At 42.3% G+C, this 27839-nt stretch overlaps 1 protein-coding gene across 1 annotated transcript in view; it reads right to left on the bottom strand.

The window, feature by feature from the left end:
* lrriq1 (leucine-rich repeats and IQ motif containing 1) overlaps positions 1-27839 on the bottom strand; it is a 216012-nt gene that overhangs the window by 71164 nt on the left and 117009 nt on the right. The window contains exons 15-18 of the mRNA XM_041215663.1: positions 24952-25131; positions 20375-20380; positions 17998-18489; positions 14769-14997 (exon numbers count right to left, since the gene is read on the bottom strand). Coding sequence (XP_041071597.1) covers positions 14769-14997; positions 17998-18489; positions 20375-20380; positions 24952-25131 — 907 coding nt within the window. The remainder of the gene's footprint in view (positions 1-14768; positions 14998-17997; positions 18490-20374; positions 20381-24951; positions 25132-27839) is intronic.

The raw sequence follows: 27839 nt of genomic DNA, 5'->3' as shown, positions 1-27839 counted from the left end.
CCATTAGTCATCAGTGAGTCTGAGAACTAGAGTCTGAAACTAGCTGCAATTCATCAAGCAGCCAAAGTGCTTAACCTGTTCCGGTTTCAAAGTTCAAAATTCATCTGAGAACCAATCTCATAAATATTCAATTACACGGAACCTCACAACCTGATGTGAATCCTTCACTTTACAAGGCCCTCACTTCAACTTTAAATCATCAAATCTATTCAAGAAACCACAGGCCTGCCATGTAGGAGGCTGGAAATCATAAACCAGAGATTGAATTAACTGTAATCTATTAACTGTAAGATGTAAGGGTGCAATATCCTTGTTTTCGAGTTTTTGTGTGTATGTGTAAGACTGAGTTATGTTAATTCAGAGTAAATGGTTGAGAATAAGTAACCTTTTTTAATTTAAACTCACAAAAGCTTGCTGCTGAATTATTTAATTGGAATATACTCCAAGGATAAAAGACACACTTCTTTCCATACAAAACATACTGATTATGGGCAGTAAAAGAGCACATGCATTCTTACTGTGACAGAGTGTTGCCACATTCTCATAGGGATGGCAGAGAGGACGTAATTTGTCCACACAATGATTCCAACAGGAATGGGGGCAACAGTGCCATTGCCTTTAGGTTTGCAGGATGATATGGAGATGGAACAGAGGCTGCGGAAAGGGGAAGCTCCACGTCATTTCCTCTACAAAGTTACAGCTGGATTCCTTATGCTCCTTGATAGTAACAGGAGGCTACCCGGCAAGCCACCCACTACACCCAGCAACTCAGTGTACTTCTGTATGTTCCCATCAAAGTCTTCATCTGAGTTCTCTGAACTAGTACTTGCCTGCAACCTTACCCTCAGGTGAGCTATAAAATGAACCATCCTTCCAACCTAGCCTGGCTGCAACCCAGTTGTGCTTGGTGACTCACCCATGTCCTGATCCCAACTCTAAGCAAGCCTCCAAGGTAAGTGCAGCGCAAGTGTCAGATCACACGATGGGGCCTCTTCATCAGTACAGTGCTGTGCTTTCTCTCCTCCTGGGACTCTTGTGGTTGGGCAGGCAACAATTCTTGGGTGGCTGAAAGTAGGAACTCAAAAGGTAAAGGCTGTTGTGAGGGAAGGAGGAATAGGGTGGGAAGCAAGAGGCCCATGGTCACATGTTAGTAGAGTGGTCATCATATAAGATAGCAGGTTGAGAGTGTGTAGCTGGGTGAGAGGGGTATAAGGCAGGAAGGTATCATCATCCTCAATGTTCTCAGTGACGGCGGATGTTGAGGGTCCTGTCACAGCTATCATTTTAATGCTGCTAGCTGTCTCCTCTGCTGGGCTCAGGGAATGCAGGCTTCCTTGTCTCCCACCAGCCCTGCTTTGCTCCTTCTATTGTGTGCTACACAATAAGGTTGCAAGTTTTCTAATATCTTGTTGTATTATGTTGTATTTTTCCTCATTGGTAACCTCATTTATCACGCATTAGCCTTCCAGGAAATGTCAGCAAACCATTACAAGGTCTAATAGAGCACCACAGAAAATCCTAATCTTTGTAGCTCCAACTAGATAGAGTCAAAGTTTTAGAATTATTTTGCCATGATGTGGGTGAAACTGGCAAGTTCACATTTATTATCTATTCCTAGTTGCCCTGAAGATACTAAGAGTCAATCATGTAGTATGAGACTGGAGACACAAAAAGGGTGACCCAGGTCATAGTGGCAGGTTCTCCTTCCTGAAGGAAATTAGCATTTACGACAATCCAGCAGCTTTCATGGTTATTTTATTTGGTGCCAGCTTGTAAACTTAGTTCAGTTTCCCAACTTGCCATGGTCAGATTTGAACTCAAGAGCTCATAAGCAATAGGCTCACTTGCTAAACTGTCTGAGCAAATGCAACATGTGCACATTTTTCCAGGTTACAGCAGTAGCATTTGGTCAGCTCATCTGCTTCCAAGTCTTCTTCATTTTTTAAACAGTATCAACTTGCATATTTTTCTAAATTATTTGAGGGAAGTCTGGAGGAACAAACATTAAAAGACTGATTCAGAGAGAGTATATAGAGGCTTTTTCTAACCAGAGAGTATGTATGTGCGAAAGGCATATAAAACTGAAGGAGGAATTTTATGGAGGCGACAAAGGTCATGGCTTCCTTTGGGGAAGGCCCACTGAAATATGAGCCAATCATGTAATTAACAGGCCACTGATGAGCCTTCCACAGGATCAGGACCTCAGGGGCAAGAAGTCCTGCCTACTGGGAGATACTGGCCAATCAGAGCCGGCAGACCCTTTGCTCAGCAGCATCACTGGGGAATACGGAACGACGCCCACCAGTGGTCCAGGATCGTGGAGCGAGTCAGCTCAGAGGTAAATAATGGTGGGAGGGGTTTCATGGCATTGGTGTTGCCGGGGGTGGGGGGGGTGGGGGGGGGAGAGCTAAGGCAAGGGGGTGGCTCCCCCCTTCCATATCATGTACTGAGTGTCTTTGAGTGAGGGATCCCTGGGACCACATGCAACCTTCACAGGTTTGCTTCTCGTACACCCCTCATGGCAACAGGCCCGTAAACACAAGCAGCAGCGGGATCGGGGCCCTTAAGTGGGTATTAATTTCCCACTCAAGGGCCTCAATTGGTGGCCATCCATGGGCCTTCCTGCAAAGGGCTTAATTGGGGTGGAGGCGGGTAGGTGGTGTGGTCCCCACTCACCACTGTCCTGCTCAATTAAATGCTACCCTGCCACCAAAGTCGACACCAGTGAATGTATAAAATACCGCCTCGAGTGTGTGATAGAGAAAAAAAAGATAGAGAAACAAAAAGCAGAGTACAAATGCAACAGATTGTACTTATTAAACCCTTGCTGTAGTTTTTATATATGTACGGATTATAAACATTCTTTTATTTCAGTAGAAAAGTCAAATCATGTGTGTGTACATCTGTATTTCAGTCAGTGTTTTTGAAAATGATATGAATACAACCTGGATGATGAATTTGAGTATGTTTAAAATTAAACTTTAATAGCAAAGCTATCAATTTTTTTTACTTCAGAAAGAATATTGAGCAGAGCAAGCCCCCAAGCAGTTTGTTAAAGAAGCAGATCTAAATTTTAAGTCTCTGCAACCAGCAGCAGCCCTCAGGTATTTGCTGAGAGAGTCAGGAAGGAGGAGGGAGGTGCGGGTGAGGCCTTTGACGCCTGTTCTTGGCATAGGACCTGGGTGGCTTTACTTCAGCCTTTACTAATATCACAGGCAGCAAATTTGTGGCACGTAATGTGTTCACTGTCCTTCATATTGGACGTTTAGGTGCCCATTAAATGGCAAGATATCAATGAGTTTCTACGCCAGTATCTTTCATCATTCTAGTTCAATTTCATTTTGCTTTCCGTAAAATAAGGAGTTGAATTTTGAAAACTTATCTGGCTCCAATGGCGTCACCTATTTGTTGCAACACTTGAGTTAGTGACAGCTGTGATACAGAGAGGGAGAGAGAAACAGAAAGAAAATTACAGACACACACACACATATATAAGTATCAATAACAGAATAATGAATTAAACATTTGCCTGTAAAATGGTTTGAAATCAGGGCTGCCATATCTAGGTTCTTCTCTTTATTACTAACAGGCAGCAGGTGCTAAATTTTCAAGCTGTCCACAGGTGGCCCCAAAGTTCTCTGATGCCTCTCTTGAGGCATTGATGGAAATCACTGAAAGGTAGGAAATTCCGTTTCTAGCATCCAGTAGAAGAAACCCGCCCCAAGAGACCAAAAGAGCCTGGATGCAGGTGATAATGGAGGTCAGCAGTAGAGGCTTGGCAAGAAGGATGTGGTTCCAGTGTTGCAAGGGGTTCAATGACTTGTTAAGATCTGCAGGGAAGACAAGTGGTAAGCAGCACCTGGGTGAAAGGCCACTAACCCTATATGCAGCAACATGCACACGAGCTGAGCAGATCCCTGATAACGTCAGAGCAGGTAGCCAGTTGCATCACTGAGACATCACATTCACAGATGGGGTGCAACTGAACAGGGTGTGTTACTGAGGAACACAACAGCTGATGTCAATGCACTGGAATAGGTGAGAAAGGACAGCCTACTCATACACCATTCTTTCCTCACCCTGCAGGAAAAGCGAGTGCACAACAGGCACAAGATGGCTTGAATAGTAATGTTGTGGCTGACCTTCACAGCCTTACACTGGTGGAGCAAGTGGCACTATCACGGCAGATTGTGCAGGATGGTGAGAAGTGAGATTATGAGGAGCATGGTCATTTGATAGCTTAAGCTTCAGTTGAAGGGCATGGAGGATACTCTTGCCATTGCACTCTGTGACTCATTGACTGCTGTCATCTATGGGGTTAGTTGTGCTGATGCACCTGCTGAGTTACCCAAGTTCTCATCATGGCCTTCTAGTGTCTGCAGAGGGCCTGCAGCGGAGATGGAACACATTGGTCCTGCACACAGGAGGAGAGTGAGACAGAGTCAGTTCTGGGTAGTCCCCCTCGGAGGATGGAATCACACACACAACGCTCTGCTGGGTGAAGATGCTGGGCCTCAGGGGCCACACACTATGAGCGTGTTTCTGGAGGATCAGAGGCAGATGAGTATCCAAATGTTGGAGATTCCTGAGGCATTGTGGAGTCATGGGCAGACAATGGAGAGTCCATGCAAGGCCTTTGCTCCATCATTGCTCAGGGATTTCAGAGAGTGGTCACCCTCTTAGAGAGCCATATGTGGCACCAGTCTCAGTGGGTGCAGGAGCAGGACATTAACATGCACAGAAGTAAGACTCTCTGCAGCATTGATTGCTCAGTGTTGCTGATAGTACAGAGATGCTTGGAGTAAATGTCAGCTGCATCCCTGCTGGAGGCCTCATCCAGCATGCTATGGCACCATGAAAGGGCTTAGGCAGTCGAAGAGGCTGATGAATGGGCCAGCCCGAATACCTCCTTGACTCCTCTGACTCAGGACCCATCCATGCTGCAAGACCCTGGGGCAGAGACTGCTCCTGACCTAATATAGGGCCAGCAGCCTGTGGAACAGCCCCAAAAGGCACCTCCATGATGAGGACGCAAGCCACTGGCATCTCAGCTGGATGCAGGTACAATGGTGCTTCCACTTCATCATCTGCCACAGGGGGATAAACACCTTGTAGGGGTGGGTGTGAGCACAAGGTGACACATCATTAGTTGCACTTGATGGGTTACCTGGGTGAAGTTTTCTTTGTTTTGTCGTTGATTAATCTTTTTGTAATGATAAGTCAGGTCAAAATCATAACACATTATGTATTTATACGGTTTGTTGTGAAGAGTGAATGAAGGTTCTGGAAGGGTGAGGTTGCATGGTCTGTGATGTGGGGCAACGACAGCTGTGGAGGCTCCATTCTCAATGTCTTTATGTGGCAATGGGATTATTTTGAGGTGTGTGCTTGCTGGATAATTTCTCTCTCCAATGGAAGCTGAGAGACGCTCAATTTAAGTGCTGTTGAATCAGCGTGTTCCTTATAGCCATGCCACTTTGCTAATTGCCATGAGAGCTCGGCGGCCTCAGTGGTCTTCCTCCAATGCTTGGGTACCAGGTTTCAGGGCTGCGCCAACCTCGTCCCCCTCTTCCTCCTCTTCTTCCTTCTCCCTGCCTCCTCCAAAGAAGAGTTACACACAGGGCAATCATTCTTCTTCTAACTTCAGTCAGCTTTGTCTAGTCATGTTGTGCAGCACGTAACCAATGACCACAATTCGAGACACCCTGGCTGGCTGGTACTGGAGGGCATCAACTGACGGGTCAAAATGTCAATGGTCTGGTCAAGGCAGCTTCGTGTTAGTGAGTGGCTCTGTTAGCAGTACCTCTGCTCCATGCTTGGGTGCCAGACAGGCATCAGGAGCCAGTTCCTCAGAGGATAACTCTTAATCTCCAGCAGCTATTCACGAAGTCTGGATATTGGTCTGAAGAGCTGTGGCAGGTGGGACCGTTGTAGAATGAGGGACTCATGACAGCTGGCCAAGAACTGAGCACATACCTGCAAGATGTGCTTCTTGTGGTCACAGACCAGATGGACATTCAGTGAATGGAAGCGTTTTCTGCTCAGGAATCTAGCTGGTTGGCCTGTTGGTGCCTTGATGGCTACGTGGGTGCAATTAATGCTCCCCTGGACCTATGGGAATCTACTGATGGTGACAAAGCCCAATGTCCTCTGTGCTTGCACCAGCCCATCTGTGCCAAAACAGATAAAGTCCTCACGTTCCAGAAGAACCACATCTAGGGCCTGTCGCTGTGATGAGCTATTGACTGCGAGATGCCATCCTGGTCTGCAGCTGATTCCTGGAATAATCCATATGCATAAAAATTCAGCGCCACCTTGACAACTGAAGGTAGGGGGACTTGATGGCTGCAGGTAGGGGGACTTGACAGCTGCAAGTAGGGGGACTTGATAGCTGCAGGTAGGAGACTGCCATGGGGGCTATGAAGCCTCAGGTCATTGTGGACCAGAGTGCAAATATCCGAAACCATCCACCTGGATAGATGCAGTTTCCTATGGCGCTGGGCTCTGTCAGGTAGCTGACTTGTGGGTGGTACATCCATATCTTGGGTAGTACCTTGTAGCCGCTCTCTGTGCTCCTCTGCATCCACCTGATCAGGAGGGCACCTCTATTGAAGTTCCACCTCATTGCTCTGTCTCCAATGTCAGAGTAATCTTGCTCCAATTTCAACTCCCGCCGATTGTGCTCGTTTGTCCACCAGGGCTTCCTCTGCCAAACCCTGATGCCCAAGTGACACTAGTGGCTTGATGCTCCTCTCAGGTCTCCTATGCCTCATTTGGAGAAATTGGAGCTTTGGAGAAATACAAGCCTCTCAGCAACAGCGATGGCAACTCTGTGCCACCGGTGGTGCAGTTGAGTATTATTCTCCTTCTTCTAAATGTGCTGACCAATGAATTCATAGGCCCTGATGGCCCCTCCCTGTGTTAACACCAGCTGCACAGGTCTGTATTAGTACATGTTCATGAAATTGACAAGACATGTCTCAGACACTGAACGTTCCTTGCGCCTGCCAATTGAAAATTTGAAACTACTTTTCTGCGGCCAGTTAATGAGCTAATTAATGAGCTCAACAAGTACTTAATTGAAGTGTGTGGGTTTCTGGCTCCGCTCTCCCTTTGAAAATCACATTGTGCTCCAGTGCTGCCCTCCCCGAACATGATTTTCAAATTGTGTCTGCATCCGATCCTAACTCCACTGGCAACTGAAAATCCAAAAATCAACCAGTGAGCCAAGCCCCACATGTCACTCCCAGTTCATAGCCCAGTGTTCCCACTCCAATTAAGCAAAGTCAAAGGGCTACCAAAGCTCAGGATCACCTCCAGCAAAGACCATAGTGAAAATGTGACAAATCTAGGGTTAATAAGGCAAAATAAAGTTCAGTACAGAAAATATAGGAAGCCCAAAAATATTATAAAAGCTGAAGAGAGGATATGAGGGAAAATTGGTAGTTAAGTAAAAGAAAAATAGGAAAGGACTTTAGCAGCACTTTTTAAGCCTGTTCATAACAAGGTCTACATGGGAGAGTTCTGGATGTTGTTTCAGAAAATTAAGCTGGACAGGTGATAGAGCGTTTCAGTGGTATCGATCCTAATTCTGTTACATTTAGTGTAGTTATTGAAAAGGACAAAGATAGATCAGGAGTAAAAGTTTTAAACTGAGGAAAGGGCAATTTTACAAAGCTGGGAAGTGATTGATCAAAAGTGGATTGAAAACAGCTATTCTCCTTTGGAGAGTTGGCACAGACAAAACAGACCAAATGGCCTCTTTCTGTGCTGTTAACCATTCTGTGATTGAAAATAAATCAGTATCAGAATGGTGGGAGGCACTCAAGCAGGTAGAGAGGGTTGAGAACAAATAAGTTCCCACAAGAAATAGGATGGGACTCCCAAATCTAGACCTTCCTGGGTGTCAAAGGGCGTAAGGAGTAGGATAAGGGAAAAAAGGGAAGCTGCTGTCAGATAGTGAGAACTTAATACTGCAGAAAAACTAGAGGAATGCAGAAAGTGCAAGAATTAAGCTATAAAGGAAATTAAGAAAGCAAAGAGAGGATATCAAAATATTGGCACGCAGAATCAAGGGAGATGTTTCAGAAATACATAAAGAGCAAGAGGATAAGGATAAGCAAGAAGATAGGGCCAATTAGCAACAAAAATGGTAACCTGTGATTGGAGGTGGAAGATGTGGGAATGGTTCTTAATGAATACATTGCATCTGTCTTCACAAATGAGGGGGACGATCAAGATTTTGACTCGTAACTTCCAGTGGAATGGCAATTGAGTCAGGTTGCCACTCCACTCCTAGTTTCTTACCTTAAAATGAAGCCGCTCCTATCTCACCCAACATTCTGACTCAAGCTGGGTAAGATCTGTGTAGTGCAGCAGGTTCCCATGGTCTATAGTTGAGGGCAACTCTGTAAAATGTAAGTAAGTCACGCACCCTTTTTTACTAGATGCCGTAAACCAGGTAAGTTTAAAGGTCCAGCCATTTCAACAATCCAGGGAGAAGGTAAGTGTATAAAGTAAGTGAGGGTGGGGGGGTTGGGTCTAAAAGGGTGGGGGTTGGGTTGGACCTGGGTGGTCAGGTCAGGCCTCCTAGGGTGGGAGGGGGGTCAGATTGGGGTTGGGCCAGTGAAGGTTTGGCTAATTTGGGGGGGTGTGTGTGTGTGTGGTTTAGTCCGGGTGGGGGGGGGGGGCGGGGGGGGTGCGGGGTATGGTTGGGGACAGTCCTGTGGGGGGAGTGGGAGGGGGTGTAGTCACGGGTGGTAGTGGGGGTAGAGTGAATCCCATGTGGGATTGAGGGGGATGGTTGTGGGGAATCCCGTGGGGGTGCCAAGGGACTGTGGGGGGAGTCCCTGCGCATCTTTGGGGTACCTCCCGGATACACTGCTCCGAAGCTCAGAAGTTATGGGCCATTGTACTTGAGGGGGAATGTGAAATATTGGACAACATCAACATATTGAGACTGGAAATATTATGGTGTTTAGCATCTTTGAAAGTGGATAAATTGCCAGGCCCAGGTGAACCTTATCCCAGGTGAAGTAAGAGAAGCAAGGGAGGAAACAGCAGAGGCTCTAACTATCATTTTCAAATCCTACAGATGTGGTGCCAGAGAACTAGAAGACTGCTCATGTTGTACCATTGCTTAAAAAGGGAGGAAGCAGTTATAGGAAAGCCAACCTAACCTCAGTGGCAGGGAAATTATTGGAAAAAATTCTGAGGGACAGTGTAAGTCGTCATTAAGTAAGGCACAGTCACCAAGGATTTGTTAAGGGAGAGTCAAGACTAACTTAATTAAATTTTTTGAGAAGGTGACAAGGAGGGTCAATGAGGGTACATGTCTGTTGTCGTTTACATTTTTAGCAAGGCTTTTAATAAGGTCCCATATGGTAGGCTGGTCAAAAGTGTAAGAGCCATAAGATCCAATGTTGAGTGGCAAATTGGACCAAAAGTTGGTTCTGTCGCAGGAAGCAAAGGGTAATGGTTGATGGCTATTTTTGTGACTGGAAGACTGCTTCCAGTAGGTTTTTTACAGGGTTTGGCTCTAAGTCCTTTGTTTTTTATGGAAGGAAGGAATGAAACTGGGCGGACCACCTGGCATCAACCTAAGTACCGGAAAAGACAACGGCAAACTTAGCCCTGTTGACCCTGCAAAGTCCTCCTGATAAAAATCTGGGCCAAGTAACAAAATTGGGAGAACTGTCTCACAGACTAGTCAAGTAGCAGCCTGACATAGTCATCCTCACAGATTCATATCTTACAGATAAAGTCCCAGACACCACCAACACCATCCCTGGGTATTGCCTGTCCCACTAGCAGCACAGACACAGCAGAGGTGGTGACACAGTGGTATACAGTTGGGAGGGAGTTGCCCTGGGAGTTCTCAACATCGACTCCGGATCCCTAACCCTAATCCTAACCCATGAAGTCTCATGGCATCAGGTCAAACATGGGCATGGAAACCTCCAGGTGATTAGCATGTACTGCCCTCCCTCAGCTGATAAATCAGTGCTCCTCCATGTTGAACACCACTTGAAGGAAACACTGAGGGTGGCAAGGGTGCAGTATGTACTCTGGGTGGGGGACTTCAATGTCCATCACCAAGAATGGCTCAGTGGCACCATGACAGACTGAGCTGGCTGAGTCCAAAAGACTGCTAGACTGAGTCTGCGGCATGGGGTGAGAACCAACAAGAGAAAAACGTACTTGACCTCATGTTCACCAACCTACCTGCCGCAGATGCATCTGTCCATGACAGTATTGGTAGGAGTGACCACTGCACAGTCATTGTGGAGGCGAAGTCCCATCTTCACATTGAGGATACCCTCCATCGTGTTGTGTGGCGCTACCACCATGCTAAATGGGATAGATTTTGAACAGGTCTAGCAACTCAAGACTGGGCATCCACAAGGCACTGTGGGCCATTTGCAGCAGCAGAATTGTACTCGAACACAATCTGTAACCTCAAGACCCATCATATCCCCCAGTCTACCATTACCATCAAGCCAGGGGATCAACTCTGATTCAATGAAGAGTGCAGGAGGGCACACCAGGAGCAGCACCACGCACACTTAAAAATGAGATGTCAACCTGGTGAAGCTACAACACAGGACGACTTGCGTGTCAAACAACATAAGCAGGAAGTGAAAGACAGAACTAAGCGATCCCACAACAATGGATCAGACCTAAGCTCTGCAGTCCTGCCACAAGCAGTCATGAATGGAGGTGGAAAATTAATCAACTAAAAAGAGGAGGAGGCTCCACAAATATCCCTAACCTCAATCATGGGGGAGTCCAGCACACCAGTGCAAAAGATACGGCTGAAGCATTTGCTACAATCTTCAGCCATAAGAGCCAAGTGAATGATCCATCTTGGCCTTCTCCGGAGGTCCCCAGCATCACAGATGCTAGTTTTCAGCCAATTCGATTCACTCCACATGATAATCAGAAATGGCTGAAGGCACTGGATACTGCAAAGGATATGGGGCCTGAACAATAGTCCAGCAATGGTACTGAAGACTTGTGCTCCAGAACTTGCCGTGCCCCCAGCCAAGCTGTTCCAGTACAGCTACAACACTGGCATCTAACCAACTATAAGAAAAATTGCCCAGTTATATCCTGTACATAAAAAGCAGGACAAATCCAACCTGGCCAATTACCGCCCCTTCAGTCTACTCTCAATCATCAGTAAAGTAATGAAAGGGGTCATCAACAGTGCTATCAAGCGGCACTTTCTTAGTTATAGCCTGCTCACTGACGCCCAGTTTGGTTTGCGCCAGGGCCACTCAGCCTCTGACCTCATTACAGCCTTGGTTCAACCGTGGACAAAAGAGCTGAACTCCAGAGGTGATGTGACAGTGACTGCCCTTAACATCAAGGCAGTATTTGATCAAATGTGGCATCAAGAAACCCTAGCAAAACTGAAGTCAATGAGAATCAGGGGTAAACTCTCCACTGGATGGAGTCATACCCAGCACAAAGGAAGATGCTTGTGGTTGTTAGAAGTCAGCCATCTCAGCTCCAGGACATCTCAGCAGGAGTTCCTCATGGTAGTGTCCTCGGCCCAATCATCTTCCGCTGCTTCATGAATAAACTTCCTTCTATCATAAGGTCTGAATTGGGGATGCTCGCTGATGATTGAACAATGTTCAGGACCATTTGCGATCCTCAGATACCAAAGCAGTCTATGTCCAAATGCAGCGAGACCTAGACATTATCCAGGCATGGGCGGACAAGTGGCAAGTAACATTCGTGCCACACAAGTGTCACGCAATGACCATCTCCAACAAGAGAGAATCCAACCATCGCCTCTTGATGTTCAATGGCATTGCCATCACTGAATCCCCCAATATCAACATCCTGGGGGTTACTATTGACCATAAACTGAACTGGACTAGCCATATAAATACTGTGCCTACAAGAGAAGGTCAGAGGCTAGGAATTGTGCGATAAATAACTCACCTCCTGACTCCCCAATGCCTGTCCACCATCTACAAGGCACAAGTCAGGAGTGTGATGGAATACTCCCCACTTGACTGGATGAGTGCAGCTCCCACAGCACTCGAGAAGCTTGACGCCATCCAAGACAAAGCAGCCTGCTTCATTGACACCACAGCCACAAACATTCACTTCCTCCACCACCGACGCACAGAAGCAGCAGTGTATACCATCTACAAGATGCACTGCAGGAATTCATCAAGGCTCCTTAGACAGCACCTTCCAAACCCAAGACCACTACCATCTAGAAGGACAAGGGCAGCAGATGGTTGGGAACGCCACCACCTGGAAGTTCCCCTCCAAGTAACTCACTATCCTGACTTGGAAGTATATCGCTGTTCCTTCACTGTCGCTAGGTCAAATTCCTGGAACTCCCTCCCTAAAAGCACTGTGGGTGTACCTACACCACATGGACTGTAGCAGTTCAAGAAGGCAGCTCACCACCACCTTCTCAAGGGCAACTAGGGATGATCAATAAATGTTGGCCCAGCCAGTGAAGCCCACATCCCGTCAATGAATAAGAAAAAAATAATGATTTAGACTTAAGTTTACTGGGCATGATTAAAATGTTCACAGATGATTCAAAAATTGGCAGCGTCGTTGGAGAAAGCTGTAGTCTGCAAGAAAATGTTAATGGACTGATCAGGTAGGCAGAAAAGCAGCAAATGGAGAGAAGTGTGAGGTACTGCATTTATGGAGGGAAAAGAAGGGCAAGGGAATACACAATAAATGGTAGAATACTGAGAAATGTAGAAGAAGAGGGACCTTAGAGTGCATGTTTGCAGATTCCTGAAGGTAATAGGACAAGTAGTAGGTGGTAAAGTAGGCATATAAGATACTTTTCTTTATTAGGTGAGGCATAGAATATAACAGCAGAGAGGTAAAGGTGGAACTGTATAAAAACAATCGGCCACAGCTAGAGTGCTGTGTACAATTCTGGCTACTGTATTACAGAAAGTGATCATACTAGCGATAGTAGAGGAAACTTACAAGGAGTTTCCAAGACTGGAGAATTTTAGCTATAAGAAAAGATTGAATAGTCTGGGATTGTTTTCTTTGTAGCAGAGAAGACTGAGAGGAGATTTATTTGAGGTGCATAAAATTATGAAAGGCCAATGTAGAGTCGATAGGAAGGACCCATTTCCATTAGCCAAGAGGTCAATAACCAGGAGGTATAGATTTAAAGTAACTGGCAGAGGATTAGAGGAAAGTTAAGGAGAATCTTTTTTCAGATTAAAGGTGATGGGGATCTGGAACTCACTGCCTGAAAGGGTGGTAGAAGCAGAAACCCTCATCGTATTTAAAACATGTGGACAGGCACTTGAAATGCCATAATCGACAGGGTGACAAACTAAGCGCTGCAAAATAGAATCAAGTTGCACAGCTCTTTTCGGCAGACACAGGCACGATGGGCTGAATGTTCCCCTTCTGTGGCATAAATGTTTGATGTTTCTGTGGAAAGAGTATTACGTTCCACAGGCAGGCGTGTGCCTGACCTGATTGGGCGTAAAATTGTGCGAGATGATGTCAGGCGAGCACCTTGACGTCATCGTGCACTTGCACGATATTTTGCTCGGCGGCCACGAGCAGCAATTGGAAGTGCATCCGCTGATAATTAAGCGTGCAATTAAGCCCATTAACAGCGCAATTCAACGCGATTTTTTGTGGCCCATCCAACCATAATGTTGGCAAATGGGTCAATCGGTCTTTACATTTTTGATGAAACCCCATCCAAGGGTGGGATGAAATCTCCATTAGGAAATAAAATTAAAATAAATATCTGGGGACAGATATGCTTTCAGGTGCTAGATTCTGCTGCGTGGACATTTTTTGCAGCTTTTTTGTGCTGCATTTTGTTATTTGCAGGTCTGCAGCTCCCTGAGGCAGCTGTTTGCCTTCAGGGAGCTCCCTCGAAGCGCTCATCTGCACCCATGGTGACATTGTCGCCTGCCTTCTTCTTGCCTCTACCCCGGCAGCACAGAGCTTTTCAGCGCATTTCATGCTGGCGGGCCGTTAATTGGCCAGCCAGTGTGAAATTGCGGTTAGGGGCTGACTGCAGTTGGGAGCCCCTTTCCCGACTGCTCCCAGGACCGCCGGTCACTCGCGCCCAACGAGGGAAAAATTCAGGCCTGTGTATTTACCATCCTGATGGCTGCATGACACAATGATAATTACTCAAGATAATTATTAAAGGCCCTATATAAATACAGATAGTTGCTATTGCTGTTGTTGATAATGGAGCTGTTAACTAATAATAACAATCAAACTCTATTAATTAGTCTACAACAGATGCAGACAGGACACAATGAAAACTACAGTGGTGGAGAGCTTTGGAACTATAGGTCCAATATCGCATGTTTCTAGCAAGCATAGAAATATTGAAAATAGGAGGAGTAGGTTATTAGGCCCTTTGAGTCTTCTCCACCATTCAATATGATAATCGCTGATCCTCTATCTCAACAATGTACTCCCGCGCTCTCCCCATACCCCTTGACACCTTTAGAGTCCAGGAATCTATTTCCCTCTTAAATATATTCAGTGACTTGACCTACACAACCTCTGTGATAGAGAATTCCATAGGCTCACCAACCTCTGAGTGAAGAAGTTTCTCCTCATCTCAGTCCTAAATGGTCTACCCCGTATTCTGAGACTTGCCAAAATGAGTTCATATTGAACAAGTTCTTTTACGGTTGAAGTACAATGATTCTGTTAAAACTTCTCCAATTTTCCTTCAGCAAATGTGCATTAAGATATGTTACCTATTATTTTTCTCTAACCTGGATGATGGCGACTGCTCTATCTCTGCTTTCTTCACTTCCATCAAATATCTTCCATTTCTTAGCTGGAGTCTGAGCAGTGTTCTGTGAGGCGACTTTCATCCTGTTGTTGTAATCTCTCCATGCAGTCTGAATCACTGAAGCAGCATTGTGGAGTACCATGCACATATGAATTTGTCTACGAATAATATATCCCCGCCAGTGGGACTGTAAGACAGTAGCTGCATAGCTGCCAATACAAGGATATGGAAACACATTGTTGTTAATCAGGAGAAACAGCAAATAATTATTTAAAACACAAAACGATGTTGCACCCATTCACCCATTAATTGATCACATGATTCTAATTTTGTTTTGAGGGGTTTCAACTCCTTGATTATGTCTTAAATTTTCATTGGCCAATAATGATTTATTCCAAAAAAATCATTAAGTTATGTTAAAGACTAGTTTTTCTTCCTGTTACTTATTTTATAAATGGTTATCTTTCCTGCCCCCAGTTACCTTTAGAGCCCCCAATGATTTATTTCTATTTTTTCCTCACATACATGCCTCCAGGTGATGCCATCCAAAAGTGACAGTTCTAAATGCTATGCTTACAACTCCCACATCTTTCCACGACTCTTCTGGGCCCCTCCACTGCCTGTGTTGTCCAACATCCAGTTGTGGGTGAGATACAAACTTCTTCAGTAGAACACTGAAGAGGCTGAAATCATCTTCAGCTCTGCAACAAACTCCAAACCTTTGCCTCTGATTCCATCCCAGCCATTGCCAAAGGATGAAGTCAACTGTTCACAAACTCACCATCCTATTTGACCCAAACTGACCCTATGAGTTCAAATTCTCTCCAACAGAAAGACCACCTACTTCCATCTCCATAACATAGGCTGTCTCTGTTAATCTGCTAGGAAACCCTCATCCATGCCTTTGTCACCTCCAGAATCAATTATTCTAATGCACTTCTGTTTGGTCTCCCAGCATCCACACTCCATAAACTCCAACTCATCTACAACTCTACTGCTCATATCCTAACCTGCATCAAGTTTTGCTCACTCCTCACTCCTGTCCTCGCTGATCTACCTTACCTCCTGTTCTCCCAAAGCCTTATATATATAAGAATAAAAATCTTAAAAATGTAAATCCCTTCATGGCCTCACCCCTACTTATTTCTGTAAACTCATCTGACCTTAGAATCATCCAATAATGTATCACCAAGTCTGGCCTCACTTCTTTTGTATCACCATTAGCATCAATGCATTCAGCCATTTGGCCCTAAGCTCTGGAATCCTCCACTAAATCTGTCCGTCTCTTTCATATTTAAGACCCTCCTTAAAACCTATCTCTTTGACCAAACTTTTAGCCACCCTTCTAAATATCTCCTTCTTTGGTTTGGTGTCTACTTTTGCCTGATTTCACCTTTGTGAAGGGCTTGGGATGTTATGCTACATGAAAGGTGCTAACTAAATGCAAATTATTGATACTGTATTTGTGTTGAAATTCCTGTCACTTTACACCTGGTTAGTGTATATTATTCCCTGAATTAAGTTAACAAGTAGAAGAATTGTCTAGTATCCCAAAATAAAGGCCATAATGCTAACATAAATCCAGGTTAATTATATCTCTTTTGCAGTTTGTATCAACTATCATGTTTAAAGGCATACACCATTGTTCACCATTGTGAACCAGTCAGATAATAGTCCTGCCAGGACTATTTCTGTTAATGCAACCTCATTTTCATTTTGAAGAACAATTGTGCATAAAAAGTGATGAATTCCTTCAATATCGTATATTAAAAAGGACAGCTAAGACTGAAAAACACTTTATAGCTTATAAATATTAAAATGCCCCTCATAACAATATTAGACATTTTAACATTAGACAAATATTTCCTACATTAGAACAGTGACTACACTTCAAAAGTACTTCATTGGTTATAATGAACTTTAGAATGTCCTGCGATCGTGAAAGAAGCCACATAAATCCAGATCAGAAAAGTCATATGGACTCAAAACGTTAACTCTGTCTTTCTCTTAGACCTAAGTTTTTCCAGCATTTTCTGCCTTTGTTTCAGATTTCCAGCATCTGCAGTATTTCGCTTTTATACAAGTCTGTCTTTCTTTTCTTTCAAAGATAACAGTAGCCAAGATAAATTATCTTTGCTATAAAGTCACTGAAAGGAAAAAACACAAGGAGAAACAGGGAAAAGCAAATTTAGGTTGAACTGGATGCCTCACTGATGTCCAACTTTTGATAAGAAAAATAGGTGCTAATTGCTGGTTTTCGAACTAACCGATCATATCCACTTTCTGAGAGCATGGAAGCAGATTTCAAAAGAGAATTGGATCACTATCTGAAGAGGAAAAGTTTGCAGGGCTACGGGGAATAGGCAGGGGAGTGGTACTAGGTGAACTGGTCTTGTACAAGGCCGGTACAAACACAATGAGCTGAATGGCCTCATTCTGTGCTGTAACCATTCTATGCTTCTATCTAAAAATATCATGCAAAAGAAAAATGAACATGTGCAAGCTATGCATGAAGTAAAACAAATCAAAATTTTGTGCATTTACTAAAATTTAGAATATAAGGAGCTCTGTCTCCAAAGCTGCTGGCCCCAAGCATATTGCATGTTTCCTTTTCCACATCACAGTTGTTGGACAGCTAGTTCTTCTTGTTGATTATTGCAACTTTATAAATCAAAGTTTTGGCTGGCTTAGGTCATTTTCAAAAGGTTAAAATAGAAAACATTATTAGAAAGAATCAAAAATAATAGGACAGAAATAGTAAGGGAGGAAGATAGTATAACATACAAGTATCACAATAACCATAGTAAATATTAAAAGTCAAAGTTTAAGAGAGCAAAACAAAGTGAAAAATGCCCTCGTTCCTACTGCACAGCTGGATGACGCAGCACTAAAATATTACGATCCATTCTTTCCCTTTTTCTAAGAGAAAATCACATAAAACCCATACTTCTTACATTAATCTACCACCTGCAGTATATACCAGCCACACTATCCAACTTATTTGTAATGCAAGGCACATGAGGCTATTATTACAGAAATAGACATATGATAGCATATAATGAATTGTATTTACTATAAGTTGTGGCTTCTGCTATAGATTAGGTAGTCTCAGATGCTGGTGCTTATTTGCCTTATTCAACTTCCAAAAGTTCTGAAATATCATCTAAAATATAAGACACAAATGATAACTACAATAATAGTGTTATTACTTTTCTAAGCTGTCCTGTGAAATATGTTGTTGGAGCTTCCCCCTCAAACTCTCTTCATTCTGTGGCTCTGACAGTATTATTTTGTATTCAGAATGTATTGGGCCTTTCCTTGTTCTGGAATCCTGCAGAGCAATAGCAGTTCTCTCCTGGTTTACAATTAGTCTGGGGTCACAGTGCTCAGAATCCTGACAAGCAATGGGTAAATAATCACTTTGCTTTCTGTTTTCAGAAGCGTAGGTAACAGCAGTCTGAACTGGGTCAGAAACAACTTTTCTGTCATTGTTCTGGCTATTTTCTTTTGTATGATTGATGGTCAGCTTGTTACATTGCTTTCCAACATTGAGTTCTTCCTCATGAAGACTATTAAGATGTTTTTTCTCTTCAGTAAGGCATAACTCTCCATACTCATGGGCATATCTACATTCTTCAGCCAGCTGCATCAGTTCCTCACAGTGCTGACAGCGTATTTCTGTAATGTCCAAAGAGTCCAATCTGTTATTAAAAAGGACAAATATGCAAAAAAATTTAAGTGCCGCATTTTACAGAACAATGGTAACGATAAGCATGGCATAAAAATAGGCAAGCTGATACCAGAGTGCGCATATTAGGAATTTAGGCACAGAGGTTGCTTAATTAATCCTTGAAAAATTGGGAGATCTGTAAATTGGTCATATCGACCTATATTCCAAATTTTAAATATGGGCAATTGTTGTGTGGCATTCTGTGACTGGAGTTCAAAACTAAAATATACCCCACAGTTTCTACAATTTTGTCTTTCCGAAGGCACATTTTCCTTACTGTGCAAAAAATGTGGCTTGAGTACATGCAGGTGATTTGTTTTTAATCTTTAAATTCTATCAAAAATGCTTTAAGGTTTGTTTTGAAGTGGTTGAAATGAATAGAACATATTTATTTAAAGGGAAGCTAGATCAATACAATCAGGGAGGAAGATACAAAAGGATATTATAGGATGAGATAAAATAAGGGAGGGGGAGCATAATTATTAAAATAGACCTGTGGAGTCGAATGGCCTGTTTCTGTGCTGGAAATTCTATGTAATTCTTTGTGCAGAAGACTTTGTCAATGTTTGTTTTTGAAACCTAGAAAACATGCTGATTAATAATATACTAAGTTAATGCATAAAGCATAAGCTTCATTTGTAACTTATTGTATCCAGTTTTCTCATTTTCGTTTCCAAACTGTATTCACTATCCCCATGCCTTCATTCTAGCGATCTCACTGGAAAACCACTGAGACGCAGTTACGTTAAGTCCCCGCTGACTCCAGGGATTGCCTTTGGCAAACTCTCTATCTCCACTTTACAAGGCCAATGATGCTATGGAGACAGTGGATGGAGATGTCGCCACAATAACAACAACTTGTAATTATTTGGAAACCTTAATATCATAAAACATCCCAATGTCCATGTGAAACAAAACATGACACCTAGCCACATATGGAGATATTCGAATAAATGACCAAAAGGTCAGTCGAAGCAGTAAGGCTAAAGGCGAATTTTAAAGGAGGAAAGAGAGATAGAAAGGCAACGTGGTTTATGGATGGAATTGCAGTGTTTAGAGCCTGTGCAACTGAAGGCACAGTCTTCAATGATGGAGCAATTAAAATCACAGATGCACAAGAGGCCAGGATTAGACAAGTGCAGAGATCTCAAAATGTTGTTGGGCTGGAGGAGGTTGCAAAGATAGGGAGAGGCAAGATCATAGAGGGAGTTGAAAACTAGGATTAAAACTTAAAAATCAATGCTGCTGGACCAAGAGCTAATGTAGGTCAATGGGTACAGCAATGGCTAACAGGACCTGATGCGAGTTAGGACATGTTCAGCAGTTTGGATGAATCAAGTTATTGCATAGTGGGAGATGGGAGGCCAGCCAGGAAAACATATAGTCACGTCAAGAGTTTTTTTTTATTTGTTCATGGGTTGCAGGCATCGCTGGCTAGACCAGCATTTATTGCCCATCCCTAATTGCCCTTGAGAAGGTGGTGGTGAGCTGCCTGCTTGAACCGCTGCAGTCCATGTGGTGTAGGTAAACCAACAGTACTGTTAGGGAGGGAGTTCCAGGATTTTGACCCAGTGACAGTGAAGGAACAGCCAGATTAAATGACAAAAGAGCTGGTGGTGCAGGGCCAAAGGGAACGGTAATGGGATAAGAAACACCTAGAGAAGTTGTGAATGTCAGAATGTCGAACCATCGCCACCTGAAAGCAAAAAGAGGGAAAAAATAAAGCTAAAACGTGCAAAGGAAAGAAAACAAAATGAAGGCAGAGAATATGGTCTGAAATTGTGGAACTCAATATTGAGTCCAGAAGGCTGGTAAAGTGCCCAGTCAAAAGACGAGTTGCTGTTCCTCAAACTTACATTGAGCTTCATTGGGGCACTTGCAGTAGGCTGAGGACAGAGAGATCAAGATGAGAACGAGGTGGAGAATTAAAATGACAGGCGACTGGAAGCTTGGGGTCCTGTTTGCAGGCTGAATAAATGTTTTCTAGAAAACAGTCACCAAATTGCATTTGGTCCATCCAGCATAGAGCAGACTGCATTATGAGCAATTAATACAGTATACTAAATTGACAGAAGTACCCATAAATTGCTGTTTCACCGGGAAAGAGTGTTTTGGGCCTTAGATGATCATGAGATAGAGGAGGTAAAAGGGCAGGTACTGCATTTCCTGCACATGCATAAAAAGGTACTGTGCGAAGAGGGCAGGGTCTTGGGGATAATTGAGGATTGCACCTCATGTAAGGACTCTATCCCACTCTCTCAGTTTCTCTGTCATCATCCTGCCAGTCACACCTCATTTAAAAATAAATTTTATTTCTTTACTTGTTCTGTTACCACTCACTTTGGCACTGCATTATCAACTCTCCTGTCATTGTGAAAATGCCTAATTTCATGATTCATATGTTGTAGGAATATAACTTTCAGTTCTGAGGAAATTAAATTCGTAAATGTAAGGTGATTGACACTCTGGAATTCAGAAGTTGCCAAATCACTCAAGCTTTTTACACCTCAAAGGTCCTTTCAGGTGTACTTACAAGATCAGAGTTAGAAGGGTGAGAGCCATAAAATGGCAGCTGAGCCCGTTTAGTTGGGGAACTGAAGACAATAATTCTGAGGGAAATTGCTGTCTTCGTTAGAGAATTATTCATGTAATTCCCAAGGTCAAAGAAAAAGTTGAAAAATAACTGGTAAATAAAGGGAGTTCTTAAAGTATCCATATACTTTTCAGATCAAAGGACAAACTTGGGAATTAAAACTTGAAATCTCTATATTGGACATCTCAGGCGTGCCACATTGCTGGGAGGATAGACTGCAGGGAGGCAGCCTTTTGTTTGAGTTCATCTGCGTGTTTTTTCACAAACACAGGAAAAGATAAAGCTGCCAGCAGTGGATGCTTGGAAGCAGCTGAGACCAGTAACAAAGGGCTATCAGGACAAGGGTGATTTCTGATTTTAAAGACATTGGCAATAAGTAGTGAAGCCATCTTTGTGCTGTGGTATCTACAATCATGAGGTGCTTAAAGAAAATTGGAGGTTCACCTTGCCAAATGCTGGTGGAAGGATCCCATGAAATCTCATACCTTGGAGAATGGCAGGAAAATTGAGGAGAATCACAGTGAATTCCTGAGAGCTGTGGCATACCTTGGTTTAATCTCAGAAGAAGTGAAAGAACCCTCAAGATCCTGGATAGTACCAGGGAACTCTTGGGTGGAATTAAAAACAGAACAGGAGGTGGTCTGTTAAGATTTTCAGGTTTAAAGAATAAGTGTTTACATAATATAGTGCTTCATTGGTATTTGTTTTGTTTAATTCTTGAACATTTGGGGCAGAATTTCACCCATGTCAGGCGGGCGCGATGGGGGCGGTCAGGGCCAGAAGGCAATTTCATGCTGGCAGGCCAGTCAAGGTCCGCCCAGCGTGAAACGCGAGCGGCAGCACCCAACACTGCCTGTGCAGTTGTGAGGGGGGGTGGGGGGGGGGGGGGGGTTTGGTGGGATGGGGGAGTGCGAGCCGGGCGAGTGCCAACTTTGTACATGCACATGATTGCGTACTTTATAATCTCCCTGAGGCACAGAGATATGAAAAAATTATTTTAAAAAATGTAATGAAACATGTCCCCTCATGTGACTCTGTCACATGAGCAGGGACATGTTATTAATTAAAAATTAAAGTTTTTACTTTAATTTTTGTTTTTGGAACCTCATCCTGCCTGCGGATGAGGTTTCCAAAAAAGTGCAAATGCCTTTTGGCCTTTTCGCCTGCCCACCAATCGTAAGGGTGTGCTGCCAACTCCAGCGTGCATCTGCCGCCCAAAATATCGCGCAATGATGTCTGGATGCTTGCCCGATGTCATCACGCATCATTTTATGCTCAGTCGGGTCCGGTGCACACCCACCTACCAAGCTAAAAATTTTACCCTGAGTTTTTGTTTAAAATGTAAAAACCTTGTGGCATAGTTCTTTCAATTAACAACTGGGAAATTGGATTTATTTTGAAAAGTTAACGGTCTCCCTTGAGATCATAATACATTTAATCTCTTTTATCTTGCACTCTATCACAGACCTTCCCTTTTGTTCTTTTACCACTCTCTCTCATTTCACCTGCTTATAACTCAATACATTTCTAACTTTTGCCATTCTGGTGAAAGGCATTGACATGAAATGTTAACTCTTTTTCTCTCTCTCCACTGATGTTGTCTGACCTGTTGAGTAGAACCTTAGAAAATGGTTAAATCTGGAGGTGACAAAGGCATGGATAGGAGTTTTAACTACAGGTGGTTTGCAACAGAGGCAAAGGCAAGTGATGTTATGGAGAAAGAAGAGCATGGTCTTTTGATCAAGAGAATATAGGTTGGAAATTCAGCTCACGGCCAAATAGATGTGCTGCAGGAATAAAGCTGTGATCTTTGCTGTAACATACACGTGACAGGTAATGATGGTGGGAGAAAATGAATTTAATATGACCACAGAAAAGGATCTTATACAATGTAACCATTGAACAATCACGCTTAAAAAAGACAGACATTTCCACAATATATTGTTGTTGGCTAGGAAAACAGGTAATAAGAACTGAAGGAGGAGGCATAATGTCAAATAGTCAACAAGTAGACTTTATACATTGTGGAGTGCATTTTTTTCTCAGCTGTCATCCACATCTAGTCTTTTCTAAGCATAATGTATTTTGTTTATGGTTTTGATTTCTATCAGTAAATTTTTCCCTGGAATCCCCATGTTGCCATAGAAGGATATTAATCCATTTAAATAACTCGAAGAGCTCAGGCAATTGTATTTTATGTACTGTGGCAGAAACAAATTCAGTTTTCATTGACCTTGTCTCGTAACATCATCACTGAAGCGGGAGATTGAATGGCAGATTATCATTCCTGCTAACTTGCTCCCTTCCATGTTCTTGTGGTCTTTCTTGCTGGTGATTAGAGACCACAGAAAACCAAATATTTGGACAATATTGCTAGTTCACTGCTACCACCTAGCTGCCACCTCCTATTACTACTGTTTAAGTTTCATCTTAACTGTTGCTTGACAGAATAATCACACTTGCAATTTTTGAACTACCTTTAATTTCAGGCAAATTAGCACAAATGTTGCAATGCCACTTATTAATCCATGAAGACAGGTAATTTAGGAAATTATATGGGGTAAATACTTGGAGGCTAAAGATACCGTTTATATTTTTTTACAGGATGGAAAGAGTTCTGGGCTAAGTTGGTTTAGCAATAAACAAATTAAGAAAGGGTGAAACAGTCACTGGGTGCACAGTGAAAACAAATGCTCATGCAGAAATATTTATAAACCATAAATTACCCATTCAACTCCAATAATGTATTTGATGCATAACTGCTTTAGCTATCAATCATCAGATCTAGCTGGACCAAATCAAGTTCTATCAAGCTCACTCACCTCTTCCCAAATTGCATACTAATTCAGGATCATCCTGCAGAGCAAATATAATCCCTGTCTTCTTTTCTCCACTATGAACCATCTTCTCAAACACTTTTTCTCTCTACCTCCATTACCTTCACTTTCAACAAGTGCGAGGATCACATGGACTTAATTATCACTAAGATTGATATCATTCCATTTGGCTGCCTCTGTCACATATCCCTCTTCTCTTTGGCCATCAAACTAAATCTTCTCAAAAGCTACCCTTCTATCTTTATAAAACATCAACCTCCAACCTCCCTTTCCTCTCTAAAATTCATCAACATGTCATATTCTGCCAAATGCATGATCAACTTTTCCACAATTCCATGTTTAAGTCTATCCAATCATGTTTCCACACTTACCACAACAGTAAAACAACACTAATTAAAGTCACAAATTATATTCTTTATGACTGTGGTGACTTGTCCGTATACTTTCCAACCTCTTTGTAGCCTTTGACATGCGCCACCACAGGCATACTGCTCTGAAATTCCCTTCCTAAACTTCCATCTCTCCACCCTCTCTCCTATGTTAAAACCCACCTCTTCGACCAAGCTTTTAGTCACTCCTCCCTAACATTTCTTCTTTGGTTCAGCATCCATTTTTGCTTAGTCGTTGATTTAATGAAGCACCTTGGGGACTTTTAATGCATTAAAGGTTATATATAAATGCAAGCTGTGATAAATATTGTTTTTATTAATTTGCTTACATGCTATATATTATAATTGAAAGATAGTGTAGAAATCACAATAAACCAACATGACATTTTTACCAAATATTGAATTTCATTCCACCCACACACTAGCCTCAGTGGATACCTCAAATCAAGTGTTGATATATTAAAATGGAAAATACTTATCCTAAATTGTCCTGTTTCCTGTTCTATGCAATTCTTTAATCAAACCAATGTATGCGTCAAAAAACTATGTGCTTGCATGAAGCATGGCTTCATGTTACAGTCAAAAAGGGATGAAATGTGAAAAGAGAGACCTACTCTAGTTCAGTTTCATGTCTCCTGAGTAATAACTCAAAGTCTTGAAGCTGGGCCTGACACAGTGCCAGGAAACTCCCTGGTGAAAGCCTGCTATGTCTTTCTGCATAAAGATCATCAGTGGAACTAATCCTCTCACCATCCACTGTCTTCAGGCTTGGCAACATTTTCAGGATTGAACATCTGAAAGAAACACACAAAAGTGACATAAAAGATAACTACCTTATTTAAGTGTGAAATACTAAAATATAATTGCAATCTTCCACTCAATTTGTTTTCTTAATCACATAGCACTATATTTAAATACTAAGTTAAATATTCATATCAGATTTAATCCTTAAAAACATCTTTTTACATAGAAAAGTATGAGCACAATAAGATCACCATTAATCACAACATAAGGCACTCTTAAAATATTATTCAATTAAGTAAATTAGAAGTTACAAATATACAAGTAGGTAAAGTGAGAATAAACATAACTTATCCCCTTCCTTTTGGAACAGTAAATTGTGTTCCTAGAAAGAGAAAACACAACATGCTCTATTTTCTCCTGTAATATTTCACCTTCCCCTTTTATAGTAAAAGTTCATAAATAATTACCTCAAAGAAAAAAAGAGTTATAAGGAGTATTATAACAATGAATTTAAAAATCCTCATGAATGGCCTGTCAACATACTTACCATACTCTTTATAAGAAAATACCCAAAGTCCTAACAAAGCCTAAGAAGGGATTTAAAATGGATATTGATAGTAAATATGTTTTGTTGAATATTGGATGGTCATATACAAAATGTAAATTTTACAATATCTCCTTTTTTGGTGACATCCACTTTTCTCCTATCACCTCTGTGACCATTTAAATAAACGTGTGCTACTTTTTTTTTATTTGTTAATGGGACGTGGGCCTCTGGCTAGGCCAGCATTTATTGCCCATCCCTAATTGCCCTTGTTCGCAGGGGATAACAGTCAACCACACTGCTATGGGCCGGCAGTCACATGTAGGCCAGACCAGGTAAGGACAGCAGATTTATTTCCCTCAAGGACATTAGTGAATCAGATGGGTTTTTAAGGCAACTGACAATGGTTTCACGGTCATCATCAGGCTCTTAATTCCAGATTTTTATTGAATTCACATTTCACCATCTACCGTGGTGGGATTTGAATGCAGGTTTGCAGAGCATTACCCTAGGTCTCTGGTATACTAGTCCAGTGACAATACCATTATGCCACTGCTGCCCCTACCTTGTTAAGACTGTAATTTTCAAAGATTATTTCTACATGTAGCATTATTGGCTCAGATTCCATCATCAGCTGCAAATGACAAAAGCTACTCAAAGATCTAACGATTCCTCTGGCATAGGTTTCTGCATTCCCAATATTAGTTTGAATTATGTGCCAAGTCAAAGGGATCTCCAGGTGACCAACAACAGTGGTACCATCAAATAGAGTAAACAGCCAATCATAATGAAGTATTCTCACAGACAGCAAGCCAGGAAGTATAATCTACTGATTATGCTTCACTTATAATTAAATTTTAGAGAACAAAATAAATAACTCATGGGATTCTGATGAATGTTTGAGAATTCAAAGCCATTGTTCTTAAAAGAAATATACTATCATAATGGAGAAATTGGACATTCCACAATTATAAACTTAGCTTTTCAAGATCAGAAAGGGTTTCTAGCAGCTATTATGAACTTGTATGTTGCTATGCAGTTGCACATCATTTGATAAGGTGTAACTGTGTCAAGGATTTTTACAGCCAGACTAATAGTGTAAAAGAGCAAGTTCTCATCAGTTCAATCGGTTTGATTACAGTCTGTTGGGACTTTGACAGAGCATCTCATAAAGAATCACGAACAGCAATTTCTGGATTTTCATGTCTTCGTGTGGAGTCCAGAAGTTAGTTCAATTTCAGAGAAGTAAGAACAATTACAGCCTTGCCATCATTACAATTATAAAATCTGGGCCATTATAAAAATAAACTTCTGTCAAATACATTTTCCCACATGTAACAAAATTGCCGCTTGAAACAGTATATAGCTTGCTATAAAATTCAATGTATAAATCTATTTTTCTTACACAGGGTGAAATTTTCAGCTCCCATCAATGGCTAGATCATGGCAGACTGGGGCACTAAATTTTTCATGATGGAAAAAGACAGTTTCCGCTGGCAGGAAATTAGCTTGGAATTTTGTTGTCCCAAATTTGATGGCGGGTTAAAGGCGGATCAAGGTTCAAAGTTCCAATTCAGTATTATTTTCAATGTTTCATGAATTTATAGGATCAGCATATTTTGCTTACACTGTTTTGGGGATAAAGCAACTAAGTGACTCTGCAAAACAGTATTTAGAACTGACAATTAAGCTGGTCATTTTTAGCTAGATAGTGGGGCAGTATTCCACAACACTGCAACAACAGACGTACGTACGGATAGCTTTAAACTGGCAAACCTGTGATTCAAGACATTAGCCAGTAATTTATTGGATCACACATATATAAATTATGTCAAAATTTACGCTAGTTTCTATACTGGCTTTGCTCATGTAAACTTACAAGATTTCCTGCAGAGCTCATTTTTGATGTAAATTTTCCTCAAGTTATGCCCCTGCCTATCAAAGCTGCTGTTATCAAGACTTTCCTCAAAAATCCTAGTTAACCCCAATGTACTTGCAGACTGCAGCCCAATTTCAACCTCCCTTTCCTATCTAAAGTTCTTGGATGTGCTGTCACTTCCCAAATCCAGCATTCCCACAATTACATATTTGAATCCCTGCAATTAGTTTTCCAGCACAGCCACAGTATTGAAAAGGTGCTTGTTAATAACACAGATGTGACCGTGACCATGATGAGTGATCCCTTCCCAATCTGCAACTTTTGGCTGGAAGCTG

Source organism: Carcharodon carcharias, chromosome 21, assembly GCF_017639515.1.
Source record: "Carcharodon carcharias isolate sCarCar2 chromosome 21, sCarCar2.pri, whole genome shotgun sequence".
In the NCBI taxonomy this organism is placed as follows: domain Eukaryota; kingdom Metazoa; phylum Chordata; class Chondrichthyes; order Lamniformes; family Lamnidae; genus Carcharodon; species Carcharodon carcharias.
Note: the sequence above shows the minus strand (reverse complement) of the source record. Positions and strands in the feature narration are given on the sequence as shown.